This window comes from Staurois parvus, unplaced genomic scaffold (genome assembly GCF_062004578.1).
Source record: "Staurois parvus isolate SC_StPar_1 unplaced genomic scaffold, SC_StPar_1.0 ptg000547l, whole genome shotgun sequence".
Taxonomy (NCBI): Eukaryota; Metazoa; Chordata; class Amphibia; order Anura; family Ranidae; genus Staurois; species Staurois parvus.
In genome coordinates, this window is record NW_028318343.1 from 835,752 (window position 1) to 860,449 (window position 24,698).

Consider the following 24,698-nt stretch of genomic DNA (forward strand, 5'->3'; position numbering starts at 1 on the left):
TGGGGCCCCCGGGCAATAGGGGATCATGGGGTCCTGTGTCCTTGTCCCAACTCAAAGCACATGCAAAAAAGCCTATAAAAGGTACCAGGGGCATTTCATGGGGCCCCCTACTGACCCTGGGCCCTCGAGTGCTCGAATGGTCAGTCTGCCCCTGGTGGAACCTGATCTTGCCTAGAGCAGCATGGGAAATAATTGACAATCAATAGCTGCTGACACACGCAGATGCATCACTAGCTTGTTTCAGGTCAGCCACTCAATGACATTGGAGTATCAGCGTGACAGCCAGGGGATTAGCGTCTTCAGGCTATGTACACCAGTCTTTGTATCTGTCGGTACAGATCTCCTCCCTTTTTTTTTTTTTTTTTTTTATTTATTTTTTTTTATTTATTTTTTTTTTTATATATATATTCTGGGTAAACCAACAAATTTCTTTTACTTTTTCAGATGATTTTCAGACTGATTCTGGTGCTGTCCATAGCAGCTGCTATTAGAGGTATGGATGTGTTGTCACTTATTATGAGTTTGTCTTACCCGATAGGGACGATTTACTAAACCTGGAGGGTGCAAAATCTGGTGTAGCTCAGCATGAACAAAGAAATCGAGAAGCGCACCAACCTAGCGCATTACCTCAGTAACCAAAATGTATTCATTATAAAATGATACAAACCGCGAATACAATCAGGCATGTGAGTCCTCAGAGAGACTTGAAAGATAAGGAGCCAGCGTGAATCCCATCATAGGGGTAGATACTCAGTTCCACTGACGCGTTTCGAAGGGCATCCCTTCATCAGAGCTCGGCATGAAACCAATCCGCTTCCAGGTTTTATTACCAAAGCTTAACTCCTTCCCGCCCAGTCTTTTGTAAGATGACGGTCGAGCAGGATCCCCATTATCCTGGGAGGACGTCCTATGACATTAGGGTTGCCACCTCATCCCTTTAAACCCAAACACATATTAATGACTGGGGCTAATTCAGTGTTTCTCAACTCCAGTCCTCATGGACCCCCAACAGGTCATGTTTTCAGGATTTCCATTATTTTGCACAGGTGATTTGATCAGTTTCACTGCCTTAGTAATTACCACAGCTGTTTCATCTGAGGGAGTCCTGAAAACATGACCTGTTGGGGGTCCATGAGGACTGGAGTTGAGAAACACTGGGCTAATTTAATGCAGATAAGACACTAAGTGTGTTTAACCACCTCCCATCTGGCCGTTGTATATAAACGGTCGGACGGTGGCAGTGCAGGGTCGGGTGTCCGTTTATAAATGGCCTCCCCACACCCTGCTTGTGCGCGCTCCCTGGGAGCGCGCAGCACCGCGATCCGGTGCCCGCTGTGTCCTCCGGACACAGTGAAACACCGATCGTCGGATGGGACCTCTGTACGAGGTCCCGATCATGTGATCACTGATCGGCCAATCAGTGATCACATACAAAGTAGTAAGCAAGATGTCACTTGTGACATCATTGCTTACTACGTGTGAAATCTGTGAATGATCACAGAGGTCACATGGTACAAGGCTATTCATAACAGCCTTGTACCATGTGACAAGCTGTGACCAATCACAGCTCACACAGTACTTCTCAATGAGTGCAAGAATGCAGCCAGAGAGAAGGAGAAATGATTGCTTTTACATCCTATATGGGTGTAAATGCAATCAGTGTGTGTAAAAAAAAATAAATAAATAAATAAATAAATCTTCATCGTCCCCCACAAGTAGTACAGTGTCACCATGGTGACACTGTACTGCTAGGGTGACAGTATGTAAAAAAAATAATATAAAAATTATAATTTTTGGTTATAAAGGAATTTGGATTTTTTTTTTTTACTAAAAAGATAACGGAATAAATTTTGGCAAAGATTAATGACATATTATTTATTTGCAAAATTTTATAAAAAAAAAACTTTTTTCAAAATTTTGGGACTTTTTCATTTACATAGCAAAAAAAATAAAAATCCCAGCGGTGAATAATTACCACCAAAATAAAGCTTTATCTGTCTCAAAAAAATGGTAAAAAATTAATTTGGGTACAGTGTTGCATGACCGCGCAATTGTCATTCAAAGTGTGATAGCGCTGAAAGCTGAAAATTGCCCTGGTCTGGAAGGGGGTGAAAGTGTCCGGACTGGAAGTGGTTAATTACCAACTTAATCAGCCACAGAACCTGTGTAATGAATGTGTTCGGGTTTAAAGGGAAGAGGTGGCAACCCTATATGACCTCCTACCAGGATGGTGTCCCATGGGCCACACTCCAGAGCGATCTGTCACCAGATATTCAAGGACTCGAATTTCCCTATGATATCCCTATAAGTGTCTCGTCTTCAGGAAGAAGAAGTTTAATGTTTGTAGTCATTCCTCCTAACTGAGGTCCTCCAGCCCTTTTTAGCTTTGTTGTCCTTCCCTAGACTCTCTCTAGTACCAATACATCCTTCCTGAAGATTGTTGATCACAACTGGATGGCACACACAAGATGTGGCCAGGGGCGGACTGACCATTTGGAAACTTGGGCACTGCCCGAGGGCCCGGGGTCAGTAGGGGGCCCCATGAGATGCCCCTGGTACCTTTTTCATAGGCTTTTTTTGAGTTTAGGCAAGGACACAGGGGCCCCATGATCCCCTATTGCCCGGGGGCCCCATGAGTTGCCAGTCCGCCCCTGGATGTGGCCTTTAGTAAAGTGGTAGAATGATAGTTTTATCTGAGTAAATGTTCTTTTTAATGCATGCTAATAGTCTGGTGGCCTTGCTTGCTGCAGGTTGGAGTTGCATGCTATTGCTGAAGGTTACACAATGTTACTGATACAGAAACTCTATATGGCCGTTTACTGTGTTTTTTATGGGATTTTGTGTATTTATATCGGATTGCTCTATGATAAAGCCCCATAGGCAGGGCAACATATGTCAGAGGGGCACAGCCAGGAGGAGTTCAAGATGAACCCATAACTTTTTCCCATTTATATAGTGACTGGTTTCCATTGTGTGGAGTTTCCAGCTTCTGTTTCCAAATCTATGGCCCCTGATCAACAAGTTTTCTTACGTTCCTGTTCCACAGAAGTTGATGTAAGGATAGACTTCTGTTGAATGGGGATGGCCATACATGGCTCACATTCAGCCATTCCCTGATAAACTGGATGAATTGTGATCCATCTGTGGCCAGTTTTGGAACAGAAACATGGGAGCTGCCACTGCTGACTTGTTTCCAAAGGCAATTCTGGGAAGCAACACCCTATAAATGAGTTCCTGACTTGGATTCTACTTTTTAAAGCTGGGTATACACTGGGAGGTTTTTTCATCTATATTATTTATTTTTTATCTTTTCCAACCAGCAGGTTGAATGAGGGGGGGAACTTCACAGATCCAGGTCTCCGCATCCACACAAGTCATGTTGATGCTGAGATCTCCGATGTGGTGCTACTTTATTCTTACAGCAGTTACCAGTCAAATTTTGATACGTGTATGCACAGGTTAAAAAGAGCTTGGGTGCCACCACTGTCTTACCTCCTTTTTTGAGAATGTTGGTTCTCTAGCCAGTGGTGTAGCATGGGTTTTCAGCCCTTGGAGCAAGGCAACCAGCAGGGAGCCTCCTTCACTAGAACCATAGGCCTGACCACACACTCACTCACCACACTCACACTCCTCTCCTAGTGGGCGCAGAATGGAGGAGTTTGCCTTCTGGTGGCACTGACCCTGTCTGCGCCCCTCTAAATGTTGAGCCCGGGGCAACTGCACCGGCTGCCCCCCAATGCTACACCACTGTCTCTGGCTGTCATGCTAATGCTGATTAGAGTCCAAGTCTCTGCCCTGCATGCTTGTTTCAGGTCGGTTACTGAAAAGTATTGAAAACCATATCTACTGTACATACTGCTTAACCTCTTCATGCTGGTGCCTCCTGGCCCTTTAAGTGTTTCAGGAGGCGGGAGGGGTTTTAGGGTCATGTGATTCGACCGTCACAGCAGTCACATGATCGGAAAAGGTCCCGATCGAAAAGGGAGATCGTGACCTTTCCGTGAGTCACGGATATATGTGCTGGGAGCATGCAGGGCGCGTGCTCTCAGCACATGTGTATTTTCTAATTGCACGCAAATATGCAGCCGCTGGGCATCAAAGCCGAGAGGCCGCATATTTGCGTGCGCTCGGCGTCAAGGGGTTAAGCATTCTAATGGCTTTGACATTCTATGCCTATGCTTACTCATGCATAATTGTACCTCCTTGGTGATATTTAATCCAGACACCAGCAAGAGGGCCATTCACATACTTTCTTTGGATAGTTGCCCAGTATGTGGGACATGAGACTTTATTGGCAACATGCTTATTATGGGACTGTTTTTTCATATATGTATCCAAGATAGGATGAGAAGGCCCTCTTAGAAGCATTCTCCATGTTGAGTTTTCTTGTTTTTTGTTTTGTTTAGCTGTCCTTGGCTGCTCAGTAAATTTTTCCTCAAGATGTTATCATGAAGGAACAATCCATAATCCTATCCCTCTTGTTTCTCTGTCTAGCGGCTCAAATCTGCTACTCCAGGCTGGGATGTTTCACATATGACCCTTCCTCCTTTGTAACAGTGGACAGACCTATACATCATTTAGCACTGGCACCAGAGGTGGTCAACGTTCGATTCCTGCTCTATACTGTAAAGAATCCCAACCAGTACCAAGTAAGTCTGCCCCAAGCTGGCTGCACACAGGAGAGGAAAGGTTCCCCCCTCTATTGTGTGGTTAAATTCCTGAAAGCTGTCGGGTCTTATTACTGTCTGGCTCCACTGGGTAAATGACTTTTTTTGTTGAGTGACAGGACAAAATGGATATGGAAGGGGGGGAATCTCCTAATGGGGTTAGGCAATGAGAATTACCATGGTGGGACCAATGGCAAAAAGGCAACCAACTGCTAATGAGCAATGGTGGGGAAAGGGTTCACAACAAACTAGACATGCGGACATATTTTAGTGAGTCGGTGTGTATACAGGTGCACCTCCATAAATTAGAATATCATCCCAAAGTTATGTCATATGCCTTTTAAGTGTTCTTTGTATTTTGTCTCTGCTCCTCCCTTTCCTCTGGTTTAGTTCATGCTGTATAGATAGCCCCACCCTTTTTCCCAGTAAGGCATTTCAGCTTCAAGCCTCATGTCATGAAGAAGATCACAGTATGATCTTTTGACCTATCCAAGTTCATTGTTGTAAGATTCTCTGTTTATGGAATAAACTTCACAAGATGTCTTCTGGATTGAGTCACTGCCTGTGATATTCAACTAAGATTGGAGTTATCGCTATCTCATCACAACTGTAAGTTACAGAGATCACACTATCAATGCTTAGATTGGAGAGACAGAACAAGTTAATTTAGATCAGTAATTCAATTCAAAAAGTGAAACTCCTCTATGATCTAGATTAATTACACACAGAGTGATACATTGCAAGCATTTCTTTCTTTTAATTTTGATGATTATGGCTTACAGTTAGTAGAAACCCAAAATTCAGTATGATAGAAAATGTAAATATTGTGACAAAGTTCAATATTGTAAACTCCTGGTGTCACACTCTAATCGGTGAATTAACTCAAAACACCTGTAAAGGTTTCCTGAGCCTTTAAATGGACTCAGTCTGCTTCAGAAGGTTACACAATCATGGGGAAGACTGACTTGACTGTTGTCCAGAAGACAGTCATTGACACCCTCCACAAGGAGGGTAAGTCGCAAAAGGTCCTTGTTAAAGAAGCTGGCTGTTCAGAGTTCTGTATCCAAGCATATTAATGGAACGTTGAGTGGAAGGAAAAAAGTGTGGTAGGAAAAGGTGAACAAGGACTTGTGGTCCAAAGTCCTGTTTTTGGATGAAAATAAATTTTAGCATTTCATTTGGAAATCCAGGTCCCAGAGTCTGGAGATTGAGTGGAGAGACACAGAATCCAAGTTGCATGAGGTCCAGTGTGAAGTTTCCCCAGTCAGTGATGATTTTGGGAGCCATGCCATCTGCTGGTGTTGGTCCACTGTGTTTTATGAAGTCCAAAGTCAGGGCAGCCCTCTACTAGGAAATTCTAGAGCACTTCATGCTTCCCTCTGCTGACCAGCTTTATGGAGATGGTGATTTCATTTTCCAGCAGGACTTGGTACCTGCCCACACTGCCAAAAGTACCAATACCTGGTTTAACAATCATGGTATTGCTGTGCTTGATTGGCCAGCAAACTCGCCTGACCTAAACTGCATAGGAAATCTGTGTAGTATTGTCAAGAGGAATGTGGGTCTGGTGTGTCAACACTGCAGAAGAGCTGAAGGCCGCTATCAAAGCAACCTGGGCTTCCATAACCTCCGCAGTGCCACAGGCTGATCACCTCCATGCCACGCCCCATTGATGCAGTAATTCGTGCAAAAGGATCCCTGACCAAGTATTGAATGCGTACTATACTGTACATGGACATACTTTTTCAGTAAGCCAGCATTTCTGTATTAAAATTTTTTTTTTTTTTATTGGTCTTATGCAAAATTCTAATTTTCCGAGTTACTGAATTTTGGTTTTCACTTTCTGTAAGCCATAATAATTAAAATTAAAAAATGCTTGAAATATCACTCTGTATGTAAGGAATCTACTGTATATAATGTCACTTTTTGAATTGCATTACTGAAATTAACTTTTTGATATTCTAATTTACTGAGATGCATTCTTTCAATAGAGATGCATATTCATTCAATATAAGATGACATTTAGCTTAATAACACATTACAAGATACTGTTTTCTGCAATTACTGGCTAGCTCTGTTGGTCATCTTCTATTGAGCATGAAACCTAAAACCTATTGTTGATAGTCATTGGAGTAGAACTTGTGAATGGCAAGGGTGTTGTTTGATCATTTGAGATTGGGGTTGATTTACTAGAATTGGTCCAGCTGTGTATGTTAGCCAATCTACTTCTAAGGCTGGCCATACATTATACAATTTTTGCCATCTCCAGTTTTAGTAAATCAACCCACTGTGTCCTTTTTTTATTCTTCCTGGCAAAAGTAAAATTACGTTTGGGTCTCTTGCCAATGCTTTAGCACATGGAGCACCATGACCCTGCTGCCCCACAGGGCATTATGGGTAAAGGTGCAGAGAAGCAGCTTTTTAATTGACATGGAGGAATTCCTGATGACTGTATTCAGCTCTCTAAGAGGATATTTCCAACACAGCAGTTAAAGATAACCCAGTCAATATGTGAGAAGCCCCATGGTAAATGGAAATTTTAGCTGACTACTAGTGGGGATGTGTGGTGATGGTCAGTGGGAGGGGTGGGTTCCTGGTTTACCCCAGAGCAACCAGCCAGAGCCATGTTGCCACAGTTTGGCTCCAGTACAGGGTAGATCTAGCTGGCAGCTCTTGGGGATGAGCAGCATGCAAACTGTTTGGATGAAATTGGAAAGCAGGGGGAGATTTAAAACGGGGATGATAGCTAAGCCACATGTACAATACCAACCACTATTTCAGGACTCTACAGGGCCTATTTTATAGAGAAGTATTGCTATACCCCTACTATAACATTTTATTATGCAGATGTGCTTGGCACTCAACCAACCAAGGAGTGCTGTTAAATGAGTGTACAGTATAGACCAGGGGTGGGCAAACTTTTTGACTTGAGGGCCACATTGGGTTCATATATTGGACCTGGGGGCCGGACTAGCTGCTGGCCGGCCCAGCCACTACCATGCCATCCATAGTAAGTATAGTAATATTCCCCCATATAGTAATTCATCCCCCATATAGTAATTCATCCCCCCTATAGTAATTCATTCCCCATATTGTGTCAATTCACTTACCTTTGCTCCGCGCGTTCCTCTCGCCGTGTTCCCGCGCCGTTCCGGTCTTCAGGGCGGACTGTGAGAGGAGAGGAGTTTGTCACGCTGCCCCACCTACATCCTGACAGCCAATGTTTGCCACGCTCCGCGGGCCGGATTAAAAGGTCCGCCGGGCCGTAGTTTGCCCATTGCTGGTATAGACCCTGGTAGAACCTGGTCAGACTATTATCGGCCATGCCACTGCTCTAGTCTCCACCAACACCTATGCTGTGTTAAATGGAGAACTCCTCCAGAGGTACCACAGGCTCAATACAGTGGCCAGAATTATAAAAATGGGCTGCACAATGAACGCTGTTCAGTAATACTGCAGACTTAATTAGGGTTCCCAAAAAAACAAAAAAAAAAGCTTAAAGAACATGGCACCCTCAACAAAGCTTAAAATAAAACCTACCTCTTTGGAGGCATTTAAAATCTGTTACATTATTGGAAAAACAAATGCCCTTCTCCATTTCCAATGACGACCATGCATTTTGCTATATGTAAATTTTTAGGCGCAGCACAAACTCCATTTAGCTGATCTCGTAGCTGATGACTTCATTGTAGCTGATCTTTTTCAGGTGATTAGAGCTCTCAACGTCTCCACAATCTTTGGCACCAACTTTAAACCCAGCCGGAAATCCATATTCATCATCCATGACTTGGTCGAGACTGGGGACAAGCTGTGGCTGGTAGAAATGTGCCAGGTCAGTGTGATTGCAGGAAAACAGAAAATTGTATCTAATGCTTACCGTAACTTTCCTGTCCTGACACCAATCCATGGCTGCATAGACGTGGTAGTATGCTGCCATGTTGGTGCCAAGAAAGGACCTGGGCAACTGTCCTATGAATTATGACCCATCTTCCATAATTTCCTCTGTTTTGTAGGCTCTCCTGAAGGTCTCAGATGTGAACTGTTTCTGTGTAGACTGGAGTGGAGGATCATTTGCCCAATACACACAAGCATCCAAAAATATCCATGTGCTTGGGGCTGAAATTGCCTTTTTCTTGCGTTTTATACAGGTACACACCATGCTAGTAAGCCAGACTTGAGCTGAAGCTCATTGTTTCATCTTACCTTATCTACTGCATTCTAAAAAAAACTCACAATATTTCTAATGGTAATCTAGGAAAATAGAGGTGGTGGTGGAGGACATTGCTAAAAACACAAATTTCAGAGCATGGCAGACTAAATGGGTTCATCTCTCTCAGGCAGTGTTTGACTATCCAATGCATGACGTCCATCTGATTGGGCACGGTCTGGGGGCACACATTGCTGGTGATGCAGGGAAGAGCCAGAAGGGAATTGGAAGAATTTCCGGTAGGTGATGTGGAGTTCTGGTGCTTTTGTGAATCTGTTGATTGTAGCATCTGACATAAAGCCAGCAGGTAAACACTTAAGTTGACCATGGACTGTGCAAATTTTGACTGGTCCAGATGAACCAGCTTAAATTTGCTTAGTGGGTGGCCCTGTCATGCACCCAGGATCCATCACTTAAAAAAAATCGAAGGAGTAAGGCAGAAAACTGTCATCTGAATAGCGCCCTCACCCAATCTGATACACCCGCTGTTTGGGTTTTCTGGTGGCCATTGCCAGGGGTGATTCATCATCCAGGCTATTTGTGTGTTTTTTTTGTTTTTTTTCTCTGCAGGTCGAACAAAGTGTGTCTGTATGGCCAACTTTAGTCAGTCATAGCCCATTGATTTGAAAAAAGGGATTACTGTGCTGCCCTAAGTACAGCTATGGCGCCCCTTCATATATGGTAATGTAGATATCCTTTTAGTAGGACCACCAAACCTGAACACAGGTAACTGGCTAAAGACAGATGGCATTTCTGCCCATCCAGTCCCGAGATTTACACAGCACAATCCTATCTACTAGGTGAGAAGACCTGAATTTTTTTTATTTTTTTTTTCCTGCTGTAGGTATTTAACATTGGCAAATCTCCTACCATAACCAGCCTATGATTGGACACCAGTGAAAGGAAGTGGTAGACTTATGAGTTGACCTGTTACTTTGCACTCTCCCCCTGATAGCATGTTCTTGTGGGCACTGCTGGTAGGCTCATTAAACTGTATCTCCTTGTCAGTCTGGGCTCTGCTGTACAGGGAATGCAAGAGATTGATATACTGTAGGTCAAATTTAGGTGGTTTCTGTGTGTGGCTTTTGCTTCAGCTAGAAGGCTTGGGACCTGCTGCTGTAAGTAGAGAAGGCTGTTTGCACACATATATGTAGCACTAACTTCTGAGTTGCTGAGTTATATATGGGCTCTCTATCTTTCTGGACCACACTCTGAAAGCTCAACCCCTTCTTACATAGTTAGTCTGGCTGAAAAAAGACAAAAGTTCAACCATTACAAAAAGAAGTTATACTACCCCCACAGTCAGGGGCGGACTGACCATTTGGAAACTCGGGCACTGCTCGAGGGCCCAGGGTCAGTAGTGAGCCCATGAGATGCCTCTGGTACACTTTTTTTTTTTTTTTTTTTTTTTTTTCCCCCCATAGGCTTTTTTGAGTTTGGTTAAGGACACAGGGGCCCCATGATCCCCTATTGCCCGGGGGCCCCATGAGTTGTCAGTCCGCCCCTGCCCACAGTTGATCCAGAGGAAGGCAAAAAAACTCAGCGAAGCATGATCCAATTTGCTCCTGCTGGGAAAAGAATTCCTTCCTGATCCCCAAGAGGCAATCGGATATTCCCTGGATCAACTTCTGGCCAGGGGCAGACTGACAATTCATGGGGCCCCCAGGCAATAGGGGATCATGGGGCCCCTATGTCCTTGCCCAAACTCAAAAAAGCCTATGAAAAAGGTACCAGAGGCATCTCATAGGGCCCCCTACTGAACCCAGGCCCTTGGGCAGTGCCCAAGTTGCCAAGTGGTCAGTCCGCCCCTGCTTCTGACACCACAGTACTCTTCTAACCAGAGTAAATGATCGCCAGCAAATAGACTAGTACACAAATTGGAGTGAACTGGTATGTAGTTTATGGTGAACTTGGCTGTAAGCACAGGAAGACCACATGAAGCATTATGTGCGCATGTAATGGAAGTTATCACTCTTATCTACTCTAAGTAAAGAGCTCTTTTAACCAGGGCAGTCGATGTCCCTTAAGTACACTGAAGAACCTTCTGCCCAGCTGGTGCACAAGAGATTCTTGGGTTGATGACAGAAAGGTGGCAGTTCCTTTAAAGGATTTAATACAGCAAAGCAAGATTCAGGTGCTATTGCTTCAAGGAGGCACTTGACTTGATGATATCCCTTAAGTGCACTAAGCAGAGTGCACACTTTAGTGAAGAAAGCTATCAAAGGATGGCAAGAACAATTTCTGGCAAGGGCAACTCTTCCCCAGGCTACAGTAGCCAATGGCCATGGTGAAAAGTGTTCTTTTTTAAAAAGGGAAGGCTTGAAAGGCAAGGGAACGAATAATGTGGATTTGCCCCCCAGAGGGCGTGTGTTGTGTTCAGCTCTGATGGTTGAATTATGCTTGGAATGTGTTCAGTAATAGGCCAGGGGAACTAGGCCGCAACCTGTGTTGGCTATATTCAGTGTCCGCAACTGTGTGCAGGAAATTGGAAAACTGGAAAGGATTGTAAAGGTTCACTTGCTTGGCTGGTCTATGGGACTCTCACCCGATCTGTGGCTTCAAGCAGGTCCCAGCAGTCTCTTGGGGGAGGGGCCCAACGGTTCTTCAATCCCACCTGCAGCCGTTCAGTCTGGTCACAGTGCTCTGGATTGCCTGCCGGCAGGATGTCCCTCAAGACAGGTTGGCAATGCTGGTGGTCAACAATCCCTCCTAGCTTCTCTCTAACACACTGCGGCTTGGTCAGGTATTCTGGCGTTCCGCACAGCTCTTTACTCCTGCTTTCCAGCTCTCTGCCCCGCTCACTTTCTGTCCAGTCTCCTATGCTTCTGTATATAAAAATACCCGCCCACACGCCAGCTCCTCTGGGAATTGTTGGGGATCGGTGTGTCAGGACTACAAAGTCCATGAGGCTTTTCAGCAGACTCTGAGTATCATTGAGCTGCAGGACACTGCCACCTTATGTTTGTTTTAACATCCTGCAACTTACATTATAGCAGGGTGTTACACATATCATGTAGCTTTTACATGATTAGTCTTTCCATCTTTCAGCATTTAGTTTAATCTATGTATTCGGGCAGCCTTTGAATGGTTTAAAATGCATTAAATGTACCTGCACACCACAATACAGGTATCTGCGTTTGTGACCTGCTATGTGGTGGGAGTGCAATACATAATGATTGGAGTGGCGGTGCACTAATATCCATGCACTGTAAGGGCACTGTAGTGCTACCCCTAAAGGGGTCGCTAAGGAATAAACAAGTTTTCCCAGAATAGTACAGAAGTGACCAGCCACAGATGCAGTTCAGGCACATCAACAACACAGGCTAGGGGATGTCCCAGAACAGGCCATGCGCACAGTGTCCTAGGAGCTGTCTGCTACCAAGCTTCCACATGACCCTCTTTAGTGAGGGAGATAAAATATCCCTCTCAAGGGCTGTGCCCTCCAGCAAAAAATCTCTTTAGCAATCTTCTCCAGGCCCTCAGCTAAATACAAGCTGAGGCCCAACAGCATCTCTTCCCAGTAATACACACTGGCTGCCTTCCAGGGGGCAGTAGCCGCAGGGGGATAACATGTCCTAACAAGCTTCTCAAACATTTTATCTTCTCCCCATCCACCTTCTGGGTGCCCCTTCCCAGCAATTGGCTGAGGTCCGATTTTAAATATTCATAAATGGCTGACTTTCCCAGCTATTTCTGGAAGCTTCTTCCAGAGGCAGACAGGAGAAATCAGCCACCAAGCTTAGGAAAACCTGACCAGACCAAAAAAAACAGGCCTCTATTCAACTATCGCCTCTATGCCGACGACACACAAATCTATCTCTCAACCCCCCCACCTCACCCCCTCGGTCTCTGCCCGAATCACAAACCTACTGAACGACAAATCAGACTGGATGTCACTCCACTTCCTTAACCTGAACCTCTCCAAAACCAAGCTCCTAGTCTTTTTCCCCCCCCCCCACTGACTTCTCCATGTCCAACAACGCCACCATCAAACCCGCCCCGCAGGCCAGAGTACTTGGTGTCATTCTGGACTCCAACCTATCCTTCCAGCCCCAAGTCCAATCATTAACTAACTCGTGCAGACTCCACCTCCGCAACATCGCCAAAATCTGCACGTTCCTAACCCCAGAAACCACTAAACAGCTCATCCACTCCATCATATCACGACTCGATTACTGCAACTCCCTCCTCACTGGCCTGCCTCGCCACAGGCTATCCCCGCTTCAGTCCATCCTGAATACGGCAGCCAGACTCATTCACCTTACTGTTTCCGCCACCCCCCTCTGCCAATCTCTCCACTGGATTCCGATTTTACAACGGATCAAATTCAAAATCCTAACACTGACGTACAAAGCTGTCCACCACACTGCCCCAAATTACATCACCAACCTAATATCCAAGTACCACCCAGCACGCACACTCCGCTCCTCACAAGGCCTCCTTCTCTCTAGTTCCCTGGTCTCCTTAACCATGCCCGCCTCCTGGATTTCTCCAGGGTGTCACCCATCCTCTGGAACTCCCTGCCCCAACCCATCAGATTATCACCTACTCTCCTCTCCTTTAGGCGCACCCTGAAAACCCATCTCTTCAGGGAAGCCTACCCCACCCCCTGCTAACTTGCCAACCTCCTCCACCCCTCCTACCACTCCATCCCCCACAGCTATCTCCTCCTGTGCCACCATCCCCTCCCTCCTAGATTGTAAGCTCCAAAGAGCAGGACCTTAATCCCCTCATGTTTTGCATTGTATTGTTAATGTACTGTTGCGTGTTCTGTCCCCCTTTGTAATGTACAGCGTTGAGTGAACTGTTAGTGCTTTATAAATACTGTATAAGAATATCAAATACTCTACTGAGCATAGCCAAAATCTAAATTTAGATTGACTAGGGAAGGGTGCCACATTCAGTATTTTTTTATTTATTTTTTTTTTTTTTTAACCTATCTCAATTTTCCCTTTGACTATCCAGGTTTGGATCCAGCTGGTCCCCATTTTGAAAATGCCCCACCTGATCTGAGACTGGACCCTACAGACGCCGTTTTTGTTGATGCCATTCACACGGATATGTCATCTGATGTGTTTCATCTTGGTAAGGTTTTGCCTTCTGCACGGTGTCAGAACATTCTTATTCCAGAGTCTTTGTAGCCGCACAAAAGAAATAAATGGGGTGACGTGAGGCTTGTACATGATTTCTTGATTATTTAGTCTTCTGTAATTTGGAAGCAAAACATTTTGGCTCTTTTTTAGAAATCTTCTCCAGGGGAATAATGGTCTGTAATGGCACACCACTCCCTCCTGATATTAGTTTGACCTCAAGAAACTACATCTGCTAGATGTAGATTTGTCTTTTGGCAAAATGTATTGTAGTCAAAAAGTGAAGGTAAAACTAAGGTGGTTTAATGGTCTTCTCAGTTTTAATGGCTCCAGGCTGTTTGGGAAGAGCTTCAACCATTGCAGACTTGAGCAAAAAGCTGCTAGCTGGAAACATGGCATTGGATAATGTTACAAAACATGGTGTAATGTCAAAATTACCCATTTTGTTGCCTGCATACATCCAAATCACTAACGTTTAATATACGGTTTGTCATGTCCACACTATGGGGGTGTCACAGGTCTTGTAAAGAAACATGAAATGGTTTTCTTCTAGTCTTCTGAACCTGGTATTCCTAAGCAGTGATGCTCATGGTAAATTTAGGGGCCAGTTTTGCTATAATGGGCCCTACTCGGGGGCGGACTGACCATCCAGGCTCTTGGGCACTGCCCGAGGGCCCAGGGTCAGTAGGGGGCTCCAGGAGATGCCCCTGGTACTTCTTCTCCTCCTCCTCCCTCCTCCTCCTCCCCATGATTTGTCAGTCCGCCCCTGGTCCTACTCACCCTAATGAAAAGCCACAGCTAACCCACTAGACTGTTGACTATCCTATGGCTTGCCATCATTTCTCTGCAATTGTGCAACTGCATTTCCGTTGGTCTCTGATTTAGCATCTGTAACTTGCATTTGTATTTAGGTTTTGGCATAAAGCAGACGGTTGGTAACGTTGACTTCTTCCCCAATGGTGGTGAAAGGATGCCTGGCTGTGACAAAATATCTTTTAAATTTGAAGATCTCGATAACATGATTGAAGGTAACACCGTGGTTCCTATAACTGTGCACTGTTGTACTGGCCAAAAATGGCTTACACTGACACAACTTGCTTTTCAGAGCTTCGTGAGAAGGTCTTCTGCAACCACCAAATGAGTGTCAAGTTCTTTATGAGGAGCATCCTGAAGCCTGATGGTTTAATTGGTTACCCTTCTTCATCGTACAGTGCTTTTCAAGAGGTTAGTATTCATGAATCTTCCTCCCCAATGAAAATTCCCCCAATGCAAGAAAATGACAACACTAGTTAGGCCATCTTTAACAGAGCCAAGTAACATGTTAATGTTACAGTAACCAGATTCACTGGAATGCTATTTAAGCAAACCTGAAGCTCATACCCATTGCCCCCTTATTTCACCTAGAAAGTATAGCTAAAATCAAAACGCTAAACTTTTTTTGAATATGGGGTTAAACTGTCATTAATGGGACACAGAACAAAGCAAAGAAAAATGAAAAAAAATATATATTTTGTTAAAAAGCAAAAGAAAACAATCTTGAACTATTTTCTAACATTTGATTTTGGAATGATGAAAAACCATATACATTGTTAGAAATTCATACATTCGAGACATTTCCATCCTGCTACTTAAGATTTTGCTAATAGAAAAATGCAAAATTAAAATTCTTACAACGAAAAAATGTGTCAAACGAAATTCCACTAGTGTATACCCAGCTTATGGAATGACTGTTCAGCAGTTCTTCTCTGTAGCATGGGATACTTATCCGTGTTTAGCAAAGCCTTGGGGTTTGTTTGGGCCTACATTATTTTGCCAAAGGTATTGGGATACCCCTCCAAATCATTGGATTCAGGTGTTCCAATCACCTCCATGGCCTCAGGTGTATAAAATCAAGCCCCTAGGCATGCAGACTGTTTGTTTTTGTAACCATTTTTTTGAAAGAATGGGTCGCACCTGTGCAAGAAGTCCATCCGTGAAACTTCCTTGCTACTAAATATTCCATGGTCAACTGTTAGTGGTATTATAACAAAGTGGAAATGACAGCAACTCAGCCACCAAGTGGTAGGCCATGTAAAATGACAGAGCGGGGTCAGCGCATGCTGAAGCGCACAGTGCGCAGAAGTCTCCATCTGTCTGTACAATCAACTAAAGACCTCCAAACTTGGTGTGGCCTTCAGATTAGCACAACAACCGTGTGTAGAGAGCTTCATGGAATGGGTTTCCATGGCTGAGCAGCTGCATCCAAGCCTTACATCACCAAGTGCAATGCAAAGCGACGGATGCCTTGGTGTAAAGCACGCCGCCACTGGACTCTAGAGCAGTGGAGACGTGTTCTCTGAAGTGACGAACCATGCTTCTGTCTGGCAATCTGATGGACGTGTCTGGGTTTGGCGCTTGTCAGGAGAATGGTACTTGCCTGACAGCATTGTGCCAAGTGTAAAGTTTGGGGGGGGGGGGATTATGGTGTGGGGTTGTATTTAAAGGGTTGGGCTTGGCCCCTTAGTTCCAGTGAAGGGAACTCTTAAAGTGCCAGTATACCAAGACATTTTGGACAATTTCATGCTCCAAACTTTGTGGGAAGAGTTTGGGGGATGGCCCCTTCCTGTTCCAACATGGAACAGAGTGCACAAAGCAAGGTCCATAAAGACATGGAGGAGCCAGTTTGGGGTGGAGGAACTTGACTGGCCTGCACAGAGTCCTGACCTCAACCCCATAGAACACCTTTGGGATGAATTGGAGCCGAGACTGCGAGCCAGGCCTCCTCCCCCGACATCAGTACCTGACCTGACAAATGTGCTTTTGGAAGAATGGTCCAACCTTCCCATAGACACCCTCCTAAACCTTGTGGACGGCCTTCCCAGAAAAGTTGACGCTTATACCTGCAAAAGGTGGGCCAACTTGATATTAAATCCTACGGACTAAGACTGTGATACCATTAAAGGTCATGTGCATGTAAAGGCGGGCGTCTCAAAACTTTTGGCAATATAGTGTATATGGACTGTGGATTTATTGACCATGGTTTACCTATGACTCGCCTTAGTTTCTTCTGTTCAATTATTGAATGAATTGGTCTGCAGGAGCCATCGTTCCTAAAGCTGGCCATAGATGGGTAGAATTTTTTTAAGAAAAACTTTTGCTTCTTCCTTTTTTTTTTTTTTTTTTAAATTATTATTAGTGGGTCAAATCAACATTTTTATTTTCTACTGCAGTGGCAAGAGAATTCAAAGGAGCAGAACAAATTTCTAACATTGTATGTGGTTTTTGTTCAGCAATATCCAATGTTAAGCAAACAACCTTTTGAACAACCTTTTTAGAATGTTTTGGAGAATTTTTGTATAATTTTCCCAAGAATTTTTGTTAAATTCTATCCATCTATAGCCAGCTTTAGATAGTGTCTCAAAGACATTTTGGGGTGCACTCTTAAACCGCTGTGGTGATTAGATATATGCTGAGATTTGGATTCTGCAGTCAGACAGAAGACGGTGTTAATTCTGGTAAACGTGAACTTCTCAGTTGCCTGAACATTATGGAAGCTAAAAAGGGTTTGCAGAAAAGGGCATTTAGGAAAGTAAGCAGCAATTCAAGTTATGCTTTGTTATTGAGAACTATGGAACAAATATATAAGTAATGTTCTCCCTCGCTGCAAAAGTTCAGAAAGTGATATCGCTTCATCAGACCTGGTTTGAACTCCGAAATCTACATATTCATAACCTGACAAAGGGTGAGTTATTCTGAAAAGCTTGCATCTTGACCAGGGGCGGACTGACCATTTGGAAACTCAGGCACTGCCTGAGGGCCCGGGGTCAGTAGGGGGCCCCATGAGATGCCCCTGGTACCTTTTTCATAGGCTTTTTTTTAAATTTGGGAAAGGACACGGGCCCCATGATCCCCTATTGCCTGGGGGCCCCATGAGTTGTCAGTCCGCCCCTGATCTTGACTCAGGTTGGCCTATAGAGGGTATCTTTCTGCATTATTTATTGGCTAACCGAATCCAATACTCCAACAGCAGAAGTGGAAATGCATCTTAAGCATTGAACACTATGGCTGCTGCCTTTGCAAATGATGTCATACAGTATGCTCAAATACTTTGTTCCATTATAGAGGGGTGACTGTTGAATGATGGCATTAACCCCGTCCCCCTCCATCCCAAGCAGATCTGTAAGATTTTAACCCTTCCAGTCATTGGATTTTATTGCAGATTGTCACAAGGATAAAAAAGGGATGGGGATCTCCCAGCAGGGACACTTCTGGTGAAGCAGGGCTTTTTCTGCTTGCCTATAGACAAGGAACTCTTCCGTATAGGAAGTGGATGTCTAAAGGCAAGTCTTCTACTAAATTTTGGCTTTAGATCGCTTTGATTCTGATTTGCACAGATAGGATTGTAGTAGAAACGTCACAAATCTGTCAGATTTCTTTATGGCTCACCCTATAAGCACTACAGTTCAAAACCATGCCTTCTGAACTTTCCCCCTAGGGATCTACATTCCCATGCACCAAAATAAGTTGTGCCTTCATGGGGTACAAGGCGGATGAATATGTGCTCGGCCATTTTCAAGACTCTACAATCAACCAGATTTTTTTCCTGAACACTGGAGACCGTTCAAATGTCTTCCGTGAGTAGATTCCTTCTAAGAAACTATATGGAGCTTGGAGCAACAAATATGGGCAGCACAGTGGCTAAGCGGTTAGCAATTCCGCCTGGCAGTACTAGGGTCGTCGGTTCAAATCCCAGCCACGGCACCACCTGCCTGGAGTGTGCATGTTCTCCCTGTGCCTGCATGGGTTTCCTCCCACACTCCAAAGACATGCTGGTAGGTTAATTGGCTCCTGTCTAAATTGTCCCTAGTATGTGTATGTATGAATGTGAGTTAGGGACCTTAGATTGTACGCCCCTTGAGGGTTAGGAACTGATGTGACTGTACAATATATATACAGGTGAAACTCGAAAAATGAGAATATGGTGCAAAAGTTCATTTATTTCAGTGCAGCAACTTAAAAGGTGAAACTAATATATGAGATAGACTCATTACATGCCAAGCAAGATAGTTCAAGCCGTGATTTGTCATCATTGTGATGATTATGGCTTACAGCTCATGAAAACCCCAAATCCACAATCTCAGAAAATGAGAATATTTTGTGAAAAGGTGCAATATGCTCGGGTCAAAGTGTCCCACTCTAATCAGATAATTAAGCCATATTGTACAGCGCTGAGCAAACCCTTTTGGCGCTATATAAACTCGTAGTAATAATAATAATAATAATAATAATAACACCTGCAAAGGGTTCCTGAGCCTTTAAATGGGCTCTCAGTCTGGTTCAGTAGGAATCACAGTCATGGGAAAGACTGCTGACCTGACACCATCATTGACACCCTCCATTAATATATATATATTTATTACAGGTACTTGTATAGCGCCATCAATTTACTCCGCGCTTTACATATATATTGTACATTCACATCAGTCCCTAACCCTCAAGGGGCGTACAATCTAAGGTCCCTAACTTACATTCATACACATACTAGGGACAATTTAGACAGGATCCAAGTAACCTACCTGCATGTCTTTGGAGTGTGGGAGGAAACCGGAGTACCCGGAGGAAACCCACGCAGGCACAGGGAGAACATGCAAACCCCAGGCAGGTGGTGCCGTGGTTGGGATTCGAACCAATGACCCTAGTACTGCCAGGTAGAAGTGCTAACCACTTAGCCACTATTTTTTATATAGATATAGATGTGTGTGTATGTATGTATGTATAAAATGATGGTGCTATACAAGTACCTGAAATAAATACCAGCATCCATTAGACCTGCTGTGTTTTGAAATTTAGGCAGAGCTGTTTACTTTAGATATCTGCTTCTAGTGTCAATCCATTGGCTTTCATTTTGCATAAATTCCCCTTCAGCGGTTTCTTAATTACCGGGAACTAGAAGGTCCTGATGCCAAAAGGATCAATGCTGGAATTATGGGGGCTGTTGTTGCTTTTTCTGTTTTTATATAGACTGATAAGTTTGTTTGTTGCATGTGTAATACTTGTGTCTAATCATTTAACATGGGAATATATCTTGAATCACCTTACGCTAAAGGACTTGCAAAAGTATGTATGTGTAAATTTTAGAATTTGATCAAGGTTTGTTGTGATCAACTGAAACTCCTGCCACATGTACCTTGAGCTCAGAAGTGTCTCTTTACATGGTGGTGCAGAGAAGGAGGTGTACTATAATGCCAAGAGTGATATTCCTCTAACAGAAAATCTCCTCTTTCTAGGCTGGAGGTACAACATATCGATCACAATCATGGGATCAAAATTTGTTTTGGGATCTCTTTCAGTGTCTCTCTGCGGAAAGGAGGAATGTTCCAGTCGGTATAAAATTTACAGGTATGTCATCTTTATGTATCTGTTGCTGGTCTGAGGAATGGTAAAGGGAACATGTGAGAATCCTTGGCCTAGCATGCATTAAAGTATATGTAAACCCCTTGTTAATGCAAGTCCTTGCCAGTTTCCTAATCTTGCAGCCAGGGGTGGACTGACAACTCATGGGGATCATGGGGCCCCTGTGTCCTTGCCCAAACTCAAAAAAGCCTATGGAAAAGGTACCAGGGGCATCTCATGGGGCCCCTACTGACCCTGGGCCCTCGGGCAGTGCCCCAATGGTCAGTCCGCCGCTGCTTGCAGCTTTCATTACAATCCCTTGTGATTCTGCCATGAACAGGGGCGGACTGACCATTTTGAAACTCTGGCACTGCCCGGGGGCCGGGGGTCAGTAGGGGGCCCCATGAGATGCCCCCGGTACTTTTTTTTTTTTTTTTTCCTCTTCGTAGAGTTTTTTGAGTTTGGGCAAGGACACAGGGGCGCCATGATCCCCTATTGCCCGGGGGTCCCATGAGTTGTCAGTCCACCCCTGGCCATGAAGGTCCTTGTTCAAGCACTTCCTGATACCAAGCCATAGTCTATCCCTACATAGTCACATAGACTTTCAATGGAGAACACAAGTGACCATTTCCACAGGCATGGCCCACCACAGTTGTCACCTTCAGTCATTATCCATGGCTGGTGTGTTTTGTGGACAAGAAGTGGCTGCAGGCGATGGCAGTTGTAAGATTTGAGGCTTGAGCGATGCTAACAGCCTCTGTAAAGAGGAGTGAAAGTGTGGCCTGGCCGGTCCAACCTAATAGGGGAGCTGCACCAAGAAGATGGACTTAATCCCTGTGCTTTCCTTCCTCCTTTTAGAACCTTTCCCTAGCACTAAGCACTCTCCCTGATAGTCGGGGAACCTGTCCCTACGCTAGCCACTTCTCAAAATGCACACAAATTGGGGAACGGGGTCCTAAATAAGCCCTTCCTTCACCCAAGATGGCCACAGAGGTCACAGGGGGACCAGCGTTCAATCGGACAGCTGCTCCCAAGTGACCATAGAGGAATTAAGTTCCCCAAGACTTCCTTCCCCTTCTGAATTGCCACTTTGGTCAAGCGCCACCTACAGTGGGGAGCGCAGTCTGCACCAGGGGTGGACTGACCATTTGGAAACTCGGGCACTGCCTTTTTTTTTTTTTTTTTTTTTTTTTTTTTTTTTTTTTTCATAGGCTTTTTTGAGTTTGGACAAGGACACAGGGGCCCCATGATCCCCTATTGCCTGGGGACCCCATGAGTTGTCAGTCCGCCCCTGACTGTGGGTATAGGATAACTTTTTTTTTTTTTTTTTTTTTTTTTTTTTTTTTTTTTTAATGGTTGAAATGGATTGAATTTTGTCTTTTTTTTTTTTTTTTTTTTCAGCCAGACTAACTATGTAACTATGTAAGAAGGGGTTGAGCTTTCAGATTGTAGTCCAGAAAGATTGGGAGCCCAAATATAACTCAGCAACTCAGGAGGGTAGTGCTACATATGTTTGCAAACAATCTTCTCTACTTACAGCAGTAGGTCCCAAGCCTTCTAGCTGAAGCAAAAACCACACACAGAAACCACCTAAATTTGACCTACAGTATATCAATCTCTTGCATTCCCTGTACAGCAGAGCCCAGACTGACAAGGAGAAACAGTTTAATGAGCCTACCAGCAGTGCCCACAAGAACATGCTATTAGGGGGCCCCATGAGTTGTCAGTCCGCCCCTGGTCTGCACCTGCCTACACTGAAGAGTATAGAGTGAATGTACATCTACTAGATTTCAGCCATATCCGACCCAATCTCCTTCAACATTTGGGTGCTGCTCAGCCATGAACAAGATGCTGGTTGCAGAGATTATGTACCTCTATGGCATATGTTATGGTCAAGTTTGATGGGCCCCAAATACATTGAGATTATTTATGTTGGATGTTTTTTTTTTATTTGAAGGTTCTGACTTGTATTTAACTAGTCCTCCTTTAACAGGATTGCCAATTAACACTTTTTTGTTTTGCTTGCAGTGGCCTCATTCGATCTGGATTAACCTACTCCTCTATTGTTGATGTGGAGTTGAATGTGAATCCCGTCCAGAATGTGGAATTTGTCTGGCATAACAGGATCTTCTCCATCCTGCATTCCAAACTGGGTGCCTCGGCCGTCACATTGCAATATGGACCAAATGGAGAGATGTAAGTAATTAAGTAGAATTGTTTTGTAGCCGCTTTTAAACTAAAGTAGACTGAGAACAACCTGATGCAATACAATTGCAAGTGCCACAATGATATCCAAATTCAGGTGTAATTAAGGCTGACCATACATTATACAATTTTCTTGAGATTTTTCTGCTATAGATTTACCAAAAACCATATAATATGAAGTCAAACCTAAACAACACTTTCAATTGTAGCCAATTAGGCAGGCCATTGCACTACATAGTTGGTAAATCTAAAGGAAATTGCCAGAAATCGGACAGAAATTTCTAAGAAAATTGTATAGTGTATGGCCAGGCTTAAAATAAGCCCGCAGGGGTCTAATTATGCTTTTGGCTTTTGAGCTTTTTACTGATTTTGCCAATTTTGTAATAATTGCTTTACACCTGAAGAAGGCATTCTAAGAACACTGAATTATGTTTGGCTTCAGATCAGTAAAACCTTTTAGCTATTCTTTGTGGTATTCTTCACTTTTAAACGATAAAAAGGTGCAGCGCTAGGAAATATAGTGCAAATGGCAACTGAAGTATTATGAGTAATATGCAAAACCGTTATAGAAGGCACAGTGTGTAATGATCACAGTAAATTATAATGTCCAGATCACAAGATATATATCATATAAATTTTGCAGGATCCTGTCTGTGGTGATAGTATATGATCCAGAGGTGAAGACTGTTCGATAAATGGAATGCGTACTCACCAGAAGTGCGTGAGAGAAGTTTCCTTTCTCGTCAAACACCTAGGTCATCCGCATTCTGGTCAGGCTGCATTCCACCTCATCCTCTGCTGACTCGTAATGTTTGGGTTCCAAGATTCATCAAACAGTCACAGGCATCCGGGGTCCCCCTTTAAAGCAGGCACTGCAGAAGGTGGTGCTCCCGAAGAGAGCCCAATAAGGGACGCCACATTGTAATATTGCTTAGATGAACTTTAATTCAAAGTGATAGTGAACCAAAACAATACTGACCAAAATTCAGGATGGCCACCAGCGGTGGCTAGATGTCCAGATGCTGTAGCCCCCCTATTAAGGTTGACCATCCATTATACAATTTTCTTGAGATTGAGATTTTTCTGCTATAGATTTACCAAAAACCATATAATATGAAGTCAAACCTAAACAACACTTTCAATTGTAGCCAATTAGACAGGCCATTGCACTGCATAGTTGGTAAATCTAAAGGAAATTAGAAGAAATCGGACAGAAAATTCTAAGAAAATTGTATAGTGTATGGCCAGCCTTTAAAATAAGCCCGCAGGGGTCTATTATGCTTTTGGCTTTTGAGCTTTTTACTGATTTTGCCAATTTTTTGTAATAATCGCTTTACACCTGAAGAGGGCATTCTAAGAACACTGAATTGTGTTTGGCTTCAAATCAGTAAAACCTTTTGGCTATTCACTTTTTTACCTCAACAGGAGCAGTTGCAGGTCAGTTTTTGTTTGTCAGAATTCCTTTTGCTTTAGGCAGTCCATAGATGATGTAAATTTTTCACTTGATTCCCCCATCAACACAGTCTGGGTGCGGGGAGCCATCCAGCCTGGAGAACACCGTGGCTGTATCCACTGGCAATAATTGCATACTAGAAGCTGACATGCTGGTTGTACCCAAGTCAATCCAATTGGCCATACATGGACCGAATCTCGACTGGTCTCTGCTGAACTGGCTGAGATTTGAACCACCTATGGCCAGCTTTAGGCCAATTTGGCCTACAAAGCCATTTAGAAAAAAACCAGGTGAAGTAACAAGATAAGTTGAAGCAAAAACCACTTTATTACGTAGGACTTGGAGTTCCATAGATATTAAATTTGGCCAAGACTCTGGAATAGTGTACGGCATGGCTCTCAGGCTCTTGGGATTGGCTTTTGGGGTCTGTTCTAAAGTTTTTTTACTTTTGGAGATTTGTAGGAAACAATCGTAAGGCTTTAGCATTCCAGTTATTATGGTCTGTTAACTGCCAGTCGTGCACACAAATCTATTTGCTTTGATTCAACAACTGCAGAATACAATCCTGTTCATTGTGTGTCCTTATCCAGGTACAAGTTCTGTGCAGGAGACCTGACTGGAGAAGATACAAAACAGACTCTGGAAGAATGTTATGATTTATAAGTAAAATTTTATAGATTTCTAATAAAGGGAAGAAAAAAACC

The 24,698-nt window shown here is 43.8% G+C and overlaps 1 protein-coding gene across 1 annotated transcript; it reads left to right on the plus strand.

Moving 5' to 3' along the window:
• The first annotated feature begins 444 nt into the window (after positions 1-444).
• On the plus strand, positions 445-24,698 carry LOC149451204 (pancreatic lipase-related protein 2-like). The gene is made up of 12 exons (XM_089690910.1): positions 445-493; positions 4,495-4,649; positions 8,374-8,499; positions 8,681-8,815; positions 9,005-9,113; positions 13,840-13,959; positions 14,876-14,992; positions 15,070-15,188; positions 18,439-18,577; positions 20,231-20,342; positions 22,365-22,532; positions 24,585-24,698. Exons 1-12 carry the CDS (start codon positions 445-447, stop codon positions 24,655-24,657), a joined length of 1,422 nt encoding a protein of 473 aa, XP_089547036.1. The 3' UTR covers positions 24,658-24,698.